Genomic DNA, 14,122 nt, shown 5'->3' with positions numbered 1-14,122 from the left:
GCGCAAAGCTGTCTAAACCGGAGGGTCTATTAATACATTAAGTCGTGATGTTTCTGTTGTGTTCAGGAGAACCGGGGAGAGCGGGAAACTCAACTTTCTGTGACCCAGTTACCTCGGCGCGGATACGTTCCGACTCCTCTGGCCCGTGGTGTTACCGGAGTCTCCGCCGCCAATCGTGTCTCTTCCAAGATTCCTCATGAACTTTTCATGCCGGGCGTCTAATAAATTATGAGGCCTCCTCCAGCTGACGTGAGGAAGGGCTGCTTTTTCTTTTCCCTTTTCTCACTCTTATCAAAAAAAGACAAAAAAAAACCAAAGGAAACATGAAGAACAGGGCTCTTTCCCGACAGTTCCGAGTCCACGATGCGGATCTTTCCACTAATTTCTAATGACTTCCTCTCTCCACAACCTGACAGTAATACTTACTCCGACGGCTCGACGGAAAAAAAAAAATCCCACTGGAAAATCTGCCTCTGTATAAATATTGATTGGGTATAAAAAAATTTCACACTTATGTTAATTCTCTTCTATACAGTATAACACCCAGGAATCAGGGAATCACATGCAGGAATTCCCAAAACGTTACATGGGTGTAAAAGAAGAAGTAGTGATATTCTGCAGCAGAAGACTGCATAAGTATCATCATCACTAATTGTGAATAATGCAGAGCATCTGATCCGTTCAATTATTCAGCTTTACGTCCCGGTTTTTGGTTGACAGAAACGTAGCGACGACAAACTATTGTAAGTTCCCTCCGATGCACGAATGCCAAGGCATCTGAGTAGCTGTGTCTTATTAGATTTCCACAAACACAGTACACCTACGCGCAACCTAAGTGGATTAAATATGACGGATGATGACATTTGGAGAAAAGGCTCTTTCAGATTACTCAAATCTAATCTGGAACTCTAAATCAGGACTAATCAGTTGCTTTTCAAAGAAGCTTCAATCATTGGGGGACGGGAAAGGGTAGAGGGGGAATTTTCTGGCTTGCAAACCGGGTTTCTCACAAGAAAAGACGTTCTCCTATAGTGCACCATCTTTTATCCCAACTCCCCCACCACCACCACCACTCCTCCACTTCCTGCTTCTCACAGCTCTACCAGACTTTAGGAGAACGACAGATTTCTGCACTCTCTTTTTTAAAAAGGAGAACTCTTCAAAGACTTGTCCGGTGTAATTGCCGGACGGCGCCGCAGAACCACGTCCTGTGGAACTAGGGAAGCTCGGACGAATCTGATGAAAAGTTTCCTGGTGACATCGCAGAGCCCGGAGCATAACGCTAATTCGGTTGAATTAACCCCCTCTGGACCGATGGGAACCCGCGAAACGGCCGCTCCGGATCGGAGTTCATCAAAGACACTCAGTGACGGGGATAAGGCCGCTCCAGAACGGAGACGGCGATCCGGTCCGGTAGCGCATTGAGAGATCGCAGCCACCGCTTTGATTAATCTCACTAATTACTAGCCTCAGGGTGTCAACAGCTACACGCGGCAGAAAGAGCCGCGGCTTGCGTGCCACTTGGTTCTTTGTAATTACAAAAAAAAGAGTCTCCTGCTCTGGGACTCGCATTCCTCCCCACAGCCCTGGACGTACAGTAGGAGCCGGGCCGGACCGGAGCTCATTTTTCCATAACGGGGGTGACTCTGTGTACATTATTCAGCGGGGGAGGAGACGCAGAGCAGCGTGCCTCTGCGCTTGAACTCTCTGCTAATGAGTCCCAGCAGTCACCTCAGTCGTAGGCTTTTTGCCCTCCTCTCTTCCCGTCTCTCAGCTCACTCAGCTGTTGCCTTGTCTAACCACAACGTGACCCCCTCCATGCCCCCTTCCCTCTCCGCTCCTCTGCTCAGGCGACAGTCAGCCTCTGTCAGCTGGAAGTGAACACGCAGTCGCTAACTTGCTCCGGCTACCTCGCGTCACTTGTGACCCGTTTCTCAAACTTGCTCCGGCTACCTCGCGTCACTTGTGACCCGTTTCTCAAACTTGCTCCGGCTACCTCGCGTCACTTGTGACCCGTTTCTCAAACTTCTATGTTTGCTCTTTAGCCATTTCCCACTGTATAGACCTTTGCCGAGGTAGATGAGAACGGTGGATGAGGATCGGCTTCACATGTGTATCGGCCGATTGCCGATCTCCCAAAATTCAGGAAATTGGGGCCAATTTATCTGTGCACCTTTTATTTTATTCCCCCTGCATCAGGACTTTATAGAAACGCTTTCTGTTGCAATTACTTAGTAATAACAATGAAGCAATCACACAAAAGCACAACTAGAGACTGAAATGATTTTTGCCTGTTCTTATTTCAAGCTTGCCACAGATTGTCAGTTGGATTTAAATCTCGACTTTGACTAGGCCAGGGGGTCTGCAACCTTTGACTCAAAGGAGCCATTTTTCGTCCTCGGTCCGGCTTAGTAAGGCTCACTTAGAGCAGCAAATGCTACATCACCTTTTGAAAAAAGAGCTTAGAATTTCTGATAAAATATCTGCTAAAATAAACTTTATTAAAGAAGTTACATTTTTTATTTTTTAGGTTTTAGAATAAGGTAAACATTAACATTTGCTGAAAAAGGAAAAGAATACATTTTCTTTGCATAGGGTGGAGAATTATGTGAAAAAGGAAGCTAATTTTCAAACTAACTCGAAAAAAGCAGATGAAATAAATGTTACTGGTACTTTTAGTGTCGACGTGAAAATTCAATATTTCGTAAAAAACTGTTAAAACTTGCATGTATTATTTCTAATAAAGTTGTATTTAAAAATATTAGCTGAGCTGTTGTGGAAGATCCAAGGAGCTACTTGCATTTCTGAGCCACAGGTTGCAGACCTTTGGACTAGGCCGTTCAAATACATGAACATGCATCTATTTAAGTGTAAAGAGCAGAGTGATTTACAAATAAAAATTGATAATATCACTGTGGAGAGAGTGACTGAAATTCGGTTTTTGGGAGTAATGATTCAAAATAAGATCTGTTGGAAACCTCACATAAAATATGTCCAATCTAAAATTGTAAGAAGTATTGCAGTTCTTTCTAATGCCAGAAAATATTTCAACTMCTCTGCCCTATATATTATGTACTGTTCACTTAYCTTACCATATCTATGTTACTGTGTGGAAATTTGGGGCAACACTTACAGAACATCACTTCAATCATTATGCACACTACAGAAAARAGCCATCCGTTTAGTTCATAACGYTGATTTTTATTGTCATACCCACAATCTATTCATAGATTCTTATATACTGAAACTCACTGACTTGGTAGAGTTTCAAACTGCACAGATTATGTTTAAAGTCAGAAATAAAATATTACCAGAAAATATTCAAAAATTATTTTCTGATAGAGTGGGGGGATATGACTATAGAGAAAACCTCAATTTCAGAACTTTGAAGGCTCGAACAACAATGAAAATAATGTGCATTTCTGGTGTTGGTGTGAAGATCTGGAATAAACTCTCTAAAGAGTTGAAGCAAAGTCCAAGCATGAGATATTTTAAGAAAGGTCTCAAAATAGCTATTATTCAAAGGTATAAGGAAGAACAAGGGGGGATAATCCTGGCTGGGAATTAAAACTCTAAGTATGATTTCATCAAGTGGGTGCAGGTCTGTGCAGGTGTGGGTAAATGTATAAAGGTATGTAAATAGTTGTGTATTTTGTATATAAGCAGATGGGTGGGTGTATGTATATGTGTATAGGTGTATGTATATGTGAATATGTATATATGTATGTGTACAAATGTGTATGTGTGTGTATGCAGTACTTTCATTTGGCTGAGGAAATATTACTACAATTATTATTTCATTTTGTCAGGAAGGATACTGGAAACTGAAAATAATGTGATAAATTACAGCTGGAAAAGGGGTCTGATTATATAAGTTATACTTCTTCATACTCCTTTTCAGACTCATAATCACCGATGTGATGTGTCTTCAAGAAATTTATTATGTACTTTGTGTTTGTTCTACATTGCCGGTGAAAGGTTTGTCTGAAATAAATTACTAAATTACAAATATAAATTACAAAGAGCTGATGGAACTTTGTACAGGCCTCAGATCTTTAGAGTTGTTCATAAACGATACATGCACTCAATGAATTTCTTCTTTTCAATTTTCCATAAGGGCATCATATGTGTAATCCATAAGATTTTTATTTGTCATTATGTAAGTAGAACAATGAAACAAGGCGGCCAATGTCGCAATACATTTCTCAAGATGATAAACTGCCCCAGAAATTATTGCAATAATCTATAAAAATTGTTGTTTTGATACCATTTTCAAATAATATAAAAATACTGGCATAATAATGCAAGTCCATCCAACAAACAGAAAACTCCACACTTTGACTGGAAGACATTTTAAATATCTAAAAATAAAATTCAACAACCAAAAACGAGAAAAGAAAAGAAAAACCACCAAAAAAAGAAATCATAATTTGGAGTTTTTAAGTAAATTGCTTGTCAAAAAAATGTAATTATCAGAATGGAAATTATGGCTCTCATTTTAATTCATGAATTGATTAATTGCTTTTTGTGCCACGCGTTTCTTCCACCATGCTTCATAGTGCCGACGGTGTACCTCAGGGTCATGTGTGGTTGCTTTATTTTCCCCAACAGGAAGTTTTGCATAAAGGAAAAGAAGTAAAAATTCTGGGTAACTATTTAAACGGTTGTGCATAAGGCTGACGTGACACAGTCATACACATGACAAAACATTTATTATGAATATGAAGGAGTCTTCATGAAAATATTATGACTGTTGCCATGAAGTGTCATTTACAAAATAATAACACTTTTAATGCAAAGTTGCATTAGCCGTTGCATTGCAAGTGTCAACTTTGCATTATTTGGCAAGCAATGACATTTTAATCCAAAGTTGCATTAAAACTTGCATTAAAAATGCCATCATTTACCAAATGACACTTCATGACAACAGTCATAAGCATTCATGCAGACTCCTTCATGTTCATGACTCATGTTATGTCAGTCTTATGCACACGCCTTCATATAAAGTGTTCCCAATTTTTGTGTCTGCTGCGTCTCCTACATGGCTTGTCGGCAAACCGAAAACTTTTTTCTTTTCGCACGTCTTTTCTGATCACAGGGACTAATAGCCGCCCTCATCCCACCTGTCGCTCCAGACCGAGCCCGCATCTCGTTTCAGCCAGGAGATCCATTTGACCCAATGTCTAATGTGAACCAATTAAGGTCTTTACATGCGTGCGCGCTCCGCGACGTGGAGCCGAATCTCTCTTAATACCGGTTAAATACACGTCCCTGTTGCTATAATACACCTACACACACTACAGCGGTGTGCGCCGTGTGATTATGAGGCGATATAAAGCCTTCTGCAGAACCTGACTGAATGAGCTATCTAATGGGCATGGGAACTAATTCCAGGGCAAAGGGGATTAAAGGCTAAAGCAAGAGGGAGCAGCGCAGGGCTGGCGCTCTCTGGCAGCTCAGAGTGCAGAGGGCGGAAAAACAGAGATGATGTATAAACGCACAGAATCCTTGCCTCCTGAATCCTATTTTGCAGAATAGCATTAAAACTGGCATCTTGTTTAATCCTGACAGTTCTATATTTTCAGACGGGGTGAGGGTGGAAGGGGGGGAGAATTAAATATTCAGTGATTCAGCCAAGAGGAGAGAAAAAAAGAAAAATATTCTAAAGGAAAATACGAAGTAAGCCTTGGAATTTGCTGAAAATTTAGATTTTTTTTTTTGTCACTGATTACATCTAATGTCTGTGAAATAATTGATAAAAGCTGTCTTTACAGAGTTTACAGAGTCTACAGTTGAAGCCAGAAGTTTACATACACTGAATAAGATGATTAATTTTTTTTTCTCACTGCCTGAAGTCAAATCAGACCAAACTTCTTTTTTTTAGGTCAATTAGAACAAAATTGGTTCTACTTGCTAAATATGACAATAGTGAGAGAATGAATATGTCAGAGATTGATTTATGAATGTCTTCAGAATCAGAAGTTCACGTTCGTGTCCTCTGTGTTTGGTAGTGTCGTCTTTGAACTGAATAAATGGAGTCAAACCTTTTGGGTTTCCTTCCAGAAAAGTCCTGACAGAACTGGTGACTGCTTCACTCACACACTCACACACACATTTTCAGATCCACCCACAACTTCTCCATAAAACAGAGTGGGGATTTGTGATGACAAACCCAAAACATTGACTTTGTCCTTAAGTCACTTCGCAGCCTCTTGGACAGTATGCTGAGGGTTACTGTCCATTTGGAAGACCGATCTGGGCCTGAGCTTCTACTTCCTGGTTGATGTCTTCAGACGATGCTTCAATATTTCTACATGATGTTCCATCCTCATGACTGCTGAACTATTTTATAAAGTGCAACAGTTCCTCCTGCAGCAAAACAGTCCCACAAAATGATGCTGCTACAGTTAGGTACAGTTAGGTACAAGCATCACAGTTTTTCCTCCAGAAAACTGCTGGGTCATTATGACCAAGCAGTTCCACTTTAGTTTCAGTAGACCACGGGACAGGTCTCCAAAAATGAAGGTCTTTGTCTCAATGTGCATTTGGTAAAGGTAATCTGTCTTCTTATGCTTCTTTGGGAGTGATGGCTTCTTCCTCCCTGAGCGGCCTTTCAGGACAGTTTAACTTTGGATGATGACTCTGTTTCCAGCTTCAGCCAGTATCTTCACAAGGTCTTTTTTTTTTTTTTTTTTTTTTTTTTCTGGGACACTGACACAGAATCCATCTCGTACTGGAGCAGTATAATTGTTAGATTTATAATAAGATATTTTCACGATGTCATAAGTGAAATAATCTGCCAGTGGAATTGGCACTTTTTCATCAATCTTAAGGAATTATTGATTTAAAAGCTCAAATTTCTTCTTGAAAAGTTACTTGTAAGTTAGTTTTGTCTGTTTTCAAGTGTACCAACATGTGTGCACTAGAAACTAGACCACAAATACTTGATAAGACTGTGTTTTTTCAATGAAGACATTTTCCTGGTTACAGAGACACTTTCTAAAAATGGCTCCCGGTGATGCCAAGCTAAACTATTGGGCCTTATCTGGAAAACCATCCTGTGATTCTGATAACCCACTGGCCCACATGCTCACGGCTCACAGGCTCACTCTGGAAGGAGTGCGTCTGTTTTTCTTTCAGCTCCACTAAATGTCACAGTGAAAAACACACAGTGTGCGGCCGTTGCACTATTATTTACATAATTACACCAATGAAACGTGCTTAAATAGCTTTCTGTTTTCTCTACAAAGCTCTCATCAGGAGTCATTACGCATGCATCAGGTGTTCATTCAGACAGCGTTTCTTCGAGCACCTCTGACAGCCGCTATTACGAGGACACTGTTGTTATGCCAGCGGCACTTTGAGCCGAGGACACGAGTCCAGAAATAGCTAAACCTGCTGTTCGGCTCTGTTAAAAACACAATTACAGGAAGCGACTCTTTAAATTGTGCCACAGTCCAACATGAATCGCCATGGTAAGCGACTCCCAGCAGGAAGAAAACTTCAGATTAGCTTATGTGTAGTCCATTTAAAAAAAAAAAAATTTTAGAGGTTATGGAAATGGACCGTACGGATTCTCTGTCCTCTACTAAAAGAAAACTGGGTTTTAATCTTGAGGTAATGTTGGCCAAAACATGAGAAAAAAAAAATCTACCTCAAATCAGTCAAAAAAAAAAGTAAATGATTCTCCTCAGGAAGATATAATTGCATCATTTTTATACAGAAATGCCAAACAATAGAATCTGGACATATACTAATTACAGTTTTGATACTATACTTATGCTTAGGGCTGCAGCTAATGATTATTTTAGTAATCAATTATTCTGTAGGTTATTTTCGTGATAAATTGGATGAAAAAAATGGCACATTTTTACGTTTAACCACTTAAGCCCTTTTTTGTACATAAAAAATACATAAAAAATGCAAATATACAAATAATTAATTTTCCTTTGTTAAATAACAAAATAAGTATTTTTGTTGCCTAAAATGCTACGACACAGCAATCATTCAGTGTACGCTTGACAACATGTGAAAGGCTCAACTAAGTCTGACACCATAGGCAACAAATCAATTAATTGCATGGTAAATTAAATAAAATGTGCTCAATAATTTTCATTTGGACAATCAGAGAAATGCTCCAGTTTAATATTGTTGAAATATTTGACACTTAGAACTAATTATTTTCTACAAAAATAATTAGCTTTGAAACGCAATTTTGGCAACAGAGACTTGATAATTATTGTTGTTTTGTTTGTTTATTTTATACATTTAAAATGTCTTAGAGTTCCAGTATTAAAAGTTCTTTAAAGAAAAAAGTTATTTGATCTTTGAGAGAGGTGGACTTGCATTAGGAAGCCATTATTATTACTATTATTATTATTATTATTATTATTATTACTATATTGAAAATGGTTTCAAAATTACCACATAATCACTTATCGCAATATATTCTGGGACAATTTATTGCACAGAAAAATTTGTTATAACAGACTTAGGCTCAGCTCTTTCTGCTAAGCTTAACATGAATATGAATATTATGAATACAGTGTATTGATAATCTGTTGATTTTTGTTTTAGCAAGTTAATAACTGAACAGCAAAAGTGCTTCAAAGTTTGTTTTTTGTAGAGAATTTAAACCAGGTGAAGCAGATTTTCAGGTGAAGTTTATTTATTTATTCATTTTTATCTTAAATGCAGAATGTGCATATTTCTTTGTACAGTTTAATTACTGTTCTGACTGCATGGCTCTTTCAGCAAATTGCCTTTTTTGAGTCTGTGGACTCAAAGTTAACGATTAATCGAACACTAAGTTAGTAATCAATTACTAATCGTTACTAATCCGTTAATCGTTTCGGTCAGCTTCAGAAGTGGTCGCTCCTTCACAAACGCTCCGTTTCTCCGCTGGGTTTCAAACCTTTTCTTTCTCAACTGGAGCAAATATTTTCAGGGGAATTTAGAGTAAAAGTTTTGAGGCCATTTTTATTTTATAAACAGAACAGTAACGAGGCGAGGTGGTTACATCAACACAGGGAAAAAAAAGCTCAGTCTATGAAAACATTTTACTTCTTCAAATTTCCATCTTTTCCATAATTGGCCCAATTGCACCGAAGAAACAACCTGCACTGGGTGCTAAAAGCACTGATGTGAATAAGAAAAGGTCAAAACCCTGATTGTTCCTCCAGTTTTACTTGGAAAGACACACAAAGAAAAAAAAAAGAATGATTGGTTATAATCCTTTCACAATGATGTGCCTAAAGATTGAAATGCAACTGTTCTGTTTGAAAAGTTAAAAACACAAGATAATCTGGGATTTATGACAAACTATTTGGGGGCTGCAAAAAATAAAAATAAGAAGTTGGGGACTGGAAGAGTTTTCTTCTTCAGGAGATCATTAAAACAGGAAGACAAAGACCAGATAAACTGCGGACGTCTTACCGAAATATTCATCGGACGGAGGGTTGTCCATGTCGAACAGCATCTTTTTGGTCAGGCGCGCTAGTTCGTCCTCTGGGTGCGAGGCGGGAGCGCCGCCCTGCAAAAAAAGCAAAAAAAAAACGTCGGGGTTAAAACCTGAACGAGAGAAGAAAACTGAAGCACAGTCTCAAGGGCCAAACAAAACACACTGAGTAATTAACATGCAGAGTATGCCTTTGCCTTCTGGGATATCTGACCCTGGTTGAGGGCCCAGACCAGAAGGTTTGCTTTTGTACCAAAAACACACCCAAAAAACAAACAGTGACCCCCCGACTGAATCTGAAGGAAGAGGTAAATATTATCAGAAAGCTGCTTTCAAGCTGGGAGCGTTTGGGGAGGCAGGTCAGGTGAGGGGTATTTAGATGAGATCTGAAATGGATTCTAGATTCGGTGACATAACCCTCTGAAGTCGTCTCTTTCCTATAAGCCCGCCCGCCTCCTTATCGCGCCGTCTCTGACATCTGTCCTCTGTGTGTTCTGCTTCGGGGCTGACGTGTCGCATTTGACATTTTCTGCCAATCATCCTTTAAAGCTTGAAGAGGAAAAAAAAAAACATTTAAAAAGCCTGTTCTGCTCCAGCTCCGGGCCTGGGCTCGATCCCTTGTCTCAGGTGCCTGTTTGTCCTTTTTCGGGGATCCTCCAGGGGCGATGCGTTGGATTCTCTCTGTTTTGCTGAGCGGAGAGGCTATTTATTTTTTTTCTTCAGATAACGGTCACATGTCGATAGCCTTCCTAGATCTTTGCAGCGGATTTGATTTTCAATAACCCAGAAATCTGTGCCGACCTTTGAGCAGCTCCTAATTGCGACACTTGGGAGAGGTCGCCGTAGTTTCCGTCTCTTTTATTCACGCTTTCATGTGGCAGACACACAAATCTGCATCTTCAATAAAAGATGCAAATAAAAAATACTTGTGGAGGCAGAATGTATGGGTAATTATCCTGCAGTTATCGAATGTGTATTATTTGACTGTTTACCTCTAACCTTTAGGTACTTAGCCTGCGTATAATGAGGGATACAAAATTCACCCTGGGAAATTTATTACACTTCATCTATTGATATTTATGTTTTTCAGCAAAATGTCAACAATGATTATAAAAAGCTTTTGTGTTTTCTATCTAAAGGGCAGAGAGGTGTTCACGGTACAAAGCAGAGTATTCAATAGTGTAGATTGTCTGAATAGCAGGACGCTGGAATAAAATCCATGGAGATCAATGAAGTGAATTTCACTCCTTCAAAATTACTGATGTTAAAGCTAAATCACAACAATGTTCTGTGGCACAAAAATCAATAAACAGATGAAAAATTTTGTTTCGCCTGTTGTGACAGTACTACTAGTTGTGACAGTTCCCGTAATCATGAATGCTGATGGGCATGACGACGTGTTAGAGCCAACGTAGATCAGATTTTTAAAAAAGCAAGAGTAAATGTTGGATAAAACACTTACAAATTTTGAGATTACTTTTTGACATTTTCTAGAAAAAAAATTTGTTGTGTTTTTTCTAAAAAATGTCTCAGATTATTCTCAAAATGTGAGTTTCTACTAGTAAATGTTCAACTTTTCAAAGTCAGAAATTTCACATAATCTTCTAGAAAATTTCTATTGTTAAGCTCAAAAGCAGTTTTTTTTCCCAGCAAATTTTCAACTTTTCAAACTCAGAAACGTCTAAGCTTCTTCAAGACTATAAAACGTTTTGAGTGTTTTCGTAACAAATTTTCAACTTTTGGAGCTCAGAAACGTATTTGTTTTTTTCCAGTAAATTTTTTTGTCAGAAATTATTTACTCCTAATATGCTGTCATATGTTTGAGGTTTGAGGCCTTGTCCACACTAGCACAAAAATCCTGCCGAGAGATTGGCGCCACACCTGAAAGCAAACAGTCTGAAAAGCTCAGTCTGTAGCGCAACCATTTGATATCCAGAGGTTATTACAGTATGTGGCTTAGCGCCACAACAGCAGCACACAGGAGAACTGAGTAGCAGAACTGAGGGCACAAGTGCATTATTCGGGGGATACGCTGTACTTTTTATTCAAGTTGCTATGCCCTTCAGTGGCCACCAGGGGATAAGGAGCTGCATTTCTGCAACCCAAATAGGCAAATGCTAAATTACAACAGCTTAGGTAGACCACTATGTCTGGGATTGGACAAACTTCACAGTTTCACAATGAAGCAATATTTTATTAGGACTGAAACAATTAATCAGATTAATTGTGATTAATCAATCTTTTGAAATAATCGTCAATTAATTCGGTAATCAATTAATCGTTAACTGCAGTACGCAGACTCACAAATGGCCATTTGCTGAAGGAATACCTTCCTTTAGAGCAGTAATTATATCAGAACAAAATACATTTATATTTTACATTTAAGAATGCAAAGTGCAAAAAAAAAGGAAGAAAAAACATTTGCATAGAAATATGTTTTACCCAGAACTCCTAAAGTGACATAGTCTTTGCTTCACTTTGTTCAGATTCTGTAATTTTATTTTATTTGTTTAATCTCCAATTAAATACCTTTTGCTACACAATGTGGATGTTAAACCAAGCAGGGAGGACTGAGCTTTTAACTCATCGATGTTGGAAGGATTTTTCAGCTGCAAATGATAGAGCATTCACTAAATGAATGCAACATTACTGCATTTAGGCAATAAAATATTAATTTTCTTATTTAAAAGAGGAAGTGATTAGCTTATTTACACCTTTAAATGTATGTCTAATATTGTATTAAATGGTTAAATAAAAAATAGGAAGAATATGCAATTTTTAAAAAATTTGATTAATCAATTAATCACATTAATCAATAAAATAATCAGTCGCAATTAAGACTGAACCATTTCACCAACTAACAGCTTTGCTGAATTATATGTTCTGTCTGCAGCCTCCTGCCTTTTACTGGCATACTACGACAGAAAACAACACATTTCCATTTGGTCAAAAATCAACATCCGTTTTCCATTTCTAACCATTATGATCCACTTAAAGCACGTCTCTCTGATGCGCTGTACCCAAACAATCGAAAAAGTCTTTTTTTTTTTTTTGCTTCAGCATGCGTGAGTTTTCCTTGCAAGCCGTGGGAGGGTTTGCTCGCCACGTGCGGCGCGCCATCACGCTGCAGCTCCACAGGGCACACAGAGGTGAGAGAGAAAATGGGCTCGTCGTAAGGCTCCGCTTGGCAGCTGTGCAGACCAAATGAACACGAGATGTGCTAGACGTCTTTGAGAAACACTCATGAATTAAAAAATAAAACCTTTGCCGATATGTATGAACGATGTGAGGATGTGGTGAATTATTGAGATGATGTAAGAAGATGTAGACTCAACGTTCCATATGGAAGGCAAAGGAATATTTTGTTTAGATGGACAGACAGATTTAGAGCGTTATTTGTTACAGTGGTTTGGATTTATGCCTGAAATTAGCACATTTTTGTTTAGTGTCATTACAATTTTTTTTTTATAGTTGCCCAAGAATAGATAACCACTCAGGTTCACACACACGTTTCTGCTTACGTCAAGGGTCATAATGTTTTGCTGGAACTCTTACAATGTGTCGCATCATATTTACACGTGAAGAGAAACAGAAAGTCATGGCGTACTTGAACCAAGTTCCTAGAAACTCTAGTTACATTAAAGCTAAATGTAGATAGTAAAATATTTCAGTTACTTTAAAGGTATCATTTGGTCACCAATGACTGTGCCACTGGTGATTTTGTTAAAAACACTAATATTCTAAGAGAACAAATGCACATAAATTCTTAAACAATTTTCGGTTGTGGTTTTAAGCTCCTGCATTGAAAGAGAAAATTGTTTTTTTCTTAGTTCTTTTTAAAATAAACCCTTGCATTAGAATTATGTTTGTTCTCGGATTAATTTGACATTTAGCAATTATATTTTAAGAACGATTAACAATCCACCGTCATTAATTAGTTTTTACCCTAAAATGTCTTTTAATCTTTCAGCTGTGGCCTGTAACTCATAGAGGCTTGGTTTCACTCCTTATAAATATTCTTCATAAGACTTGAGACACAGAAAAGTTAAGTCATGAGTTAAAGTCAGAAATGTGTTTTTTAGATGGCTGACTTGAGTCGCTATCAAATCTTCACTACATCTGAAGAACTAAACTAACTAAGCTAATACTTTTCCAATTTACTGTAGAAGCTATCTGGTCCTCATATGTAAAGATTAATATCAACGATCAGGAGGGCTTCTCTGAGCATGCCCAGTATTGCTTTCTAGACCCAAACAGTGGAGCCATTTTGATGTACATCAAATGTGCTTTACTTCAAACGAAAGCTGAACTCAATGCCAGAGAAGAAAGGATAAATACTGTCAATTGATTTAGTCATTTCAAGGTTGTCTCCACCTACTGGTGCGGCCTAGGCATTACAGTATTCTGATAGTGCTAGCAGAGTTAGCTAGCACTAGTGTTTATGCTAGTGGTAGCTTGTGCTAGTGCTAGCTACTGCTTTTCTAACTTACATTAGCAGCTATCTATGCTGCAAAGCTACCACTACCTTGTGCATAAACAGGAACTACACATTTTAGACTTTCTGATTTATCTGTGTTAGAGTTTAGATCAGGCCTAAGAAAATCCAACCCGGACAGGCCCAAGCCAGCATCGTCTGTGAGCCCAACCCGAACATCAAGAAAATAA

At 38.4% G+C, this 14,122-nt stretch overlaps 1 protein-coding gene across 7 annotated transcripts in view; it reads right to left on the bottom strand.

The window, feature by feature from the left end:
- Positions 1 to 14,122, bottom strand: part of lpp (LIM domain containing preferred translocation partner in lipoma) — a 187,048-nt gene that overhangs the window by 39,819 nt on the left and 133,107 nt on the right. For all 7 annotated transcript variants that reach the window (XM_008407672.2, XM_008407670.2, XM_008407668.2 and 4 more), the window contains one exon: positions 9,436 to 9,532. In XM_008407672.2, coding sequence (XP_008405894.1) covers positions 9,436 to 9,532 — 97 coding nt within the window. The remainder of the gene's footprint in view (positions 1 to 9,435; positions 9,533 to 14,122) is intronic.

The sequence above is a fragment of the Poecilia reticulata genome, linkage group LG4, assembly GCF_000633615.1.
Source record: "Poecilia reticulata strain Guanapo linkage group LG4, Guppy_female_1.0+MT, whole genome shotgun sequence".
NCBI lineage: Eukaryota > Metazoa > Chordata > Actinopteri > Cyprinodontiformes > Poeciliidae > Poecilia > Poecilia reticulata.
The sequence above is the reverse complement of the archived record's forward strand: the minus strand, read 5'-3'. Positions and strand labels throughout refer to the sequence as shown.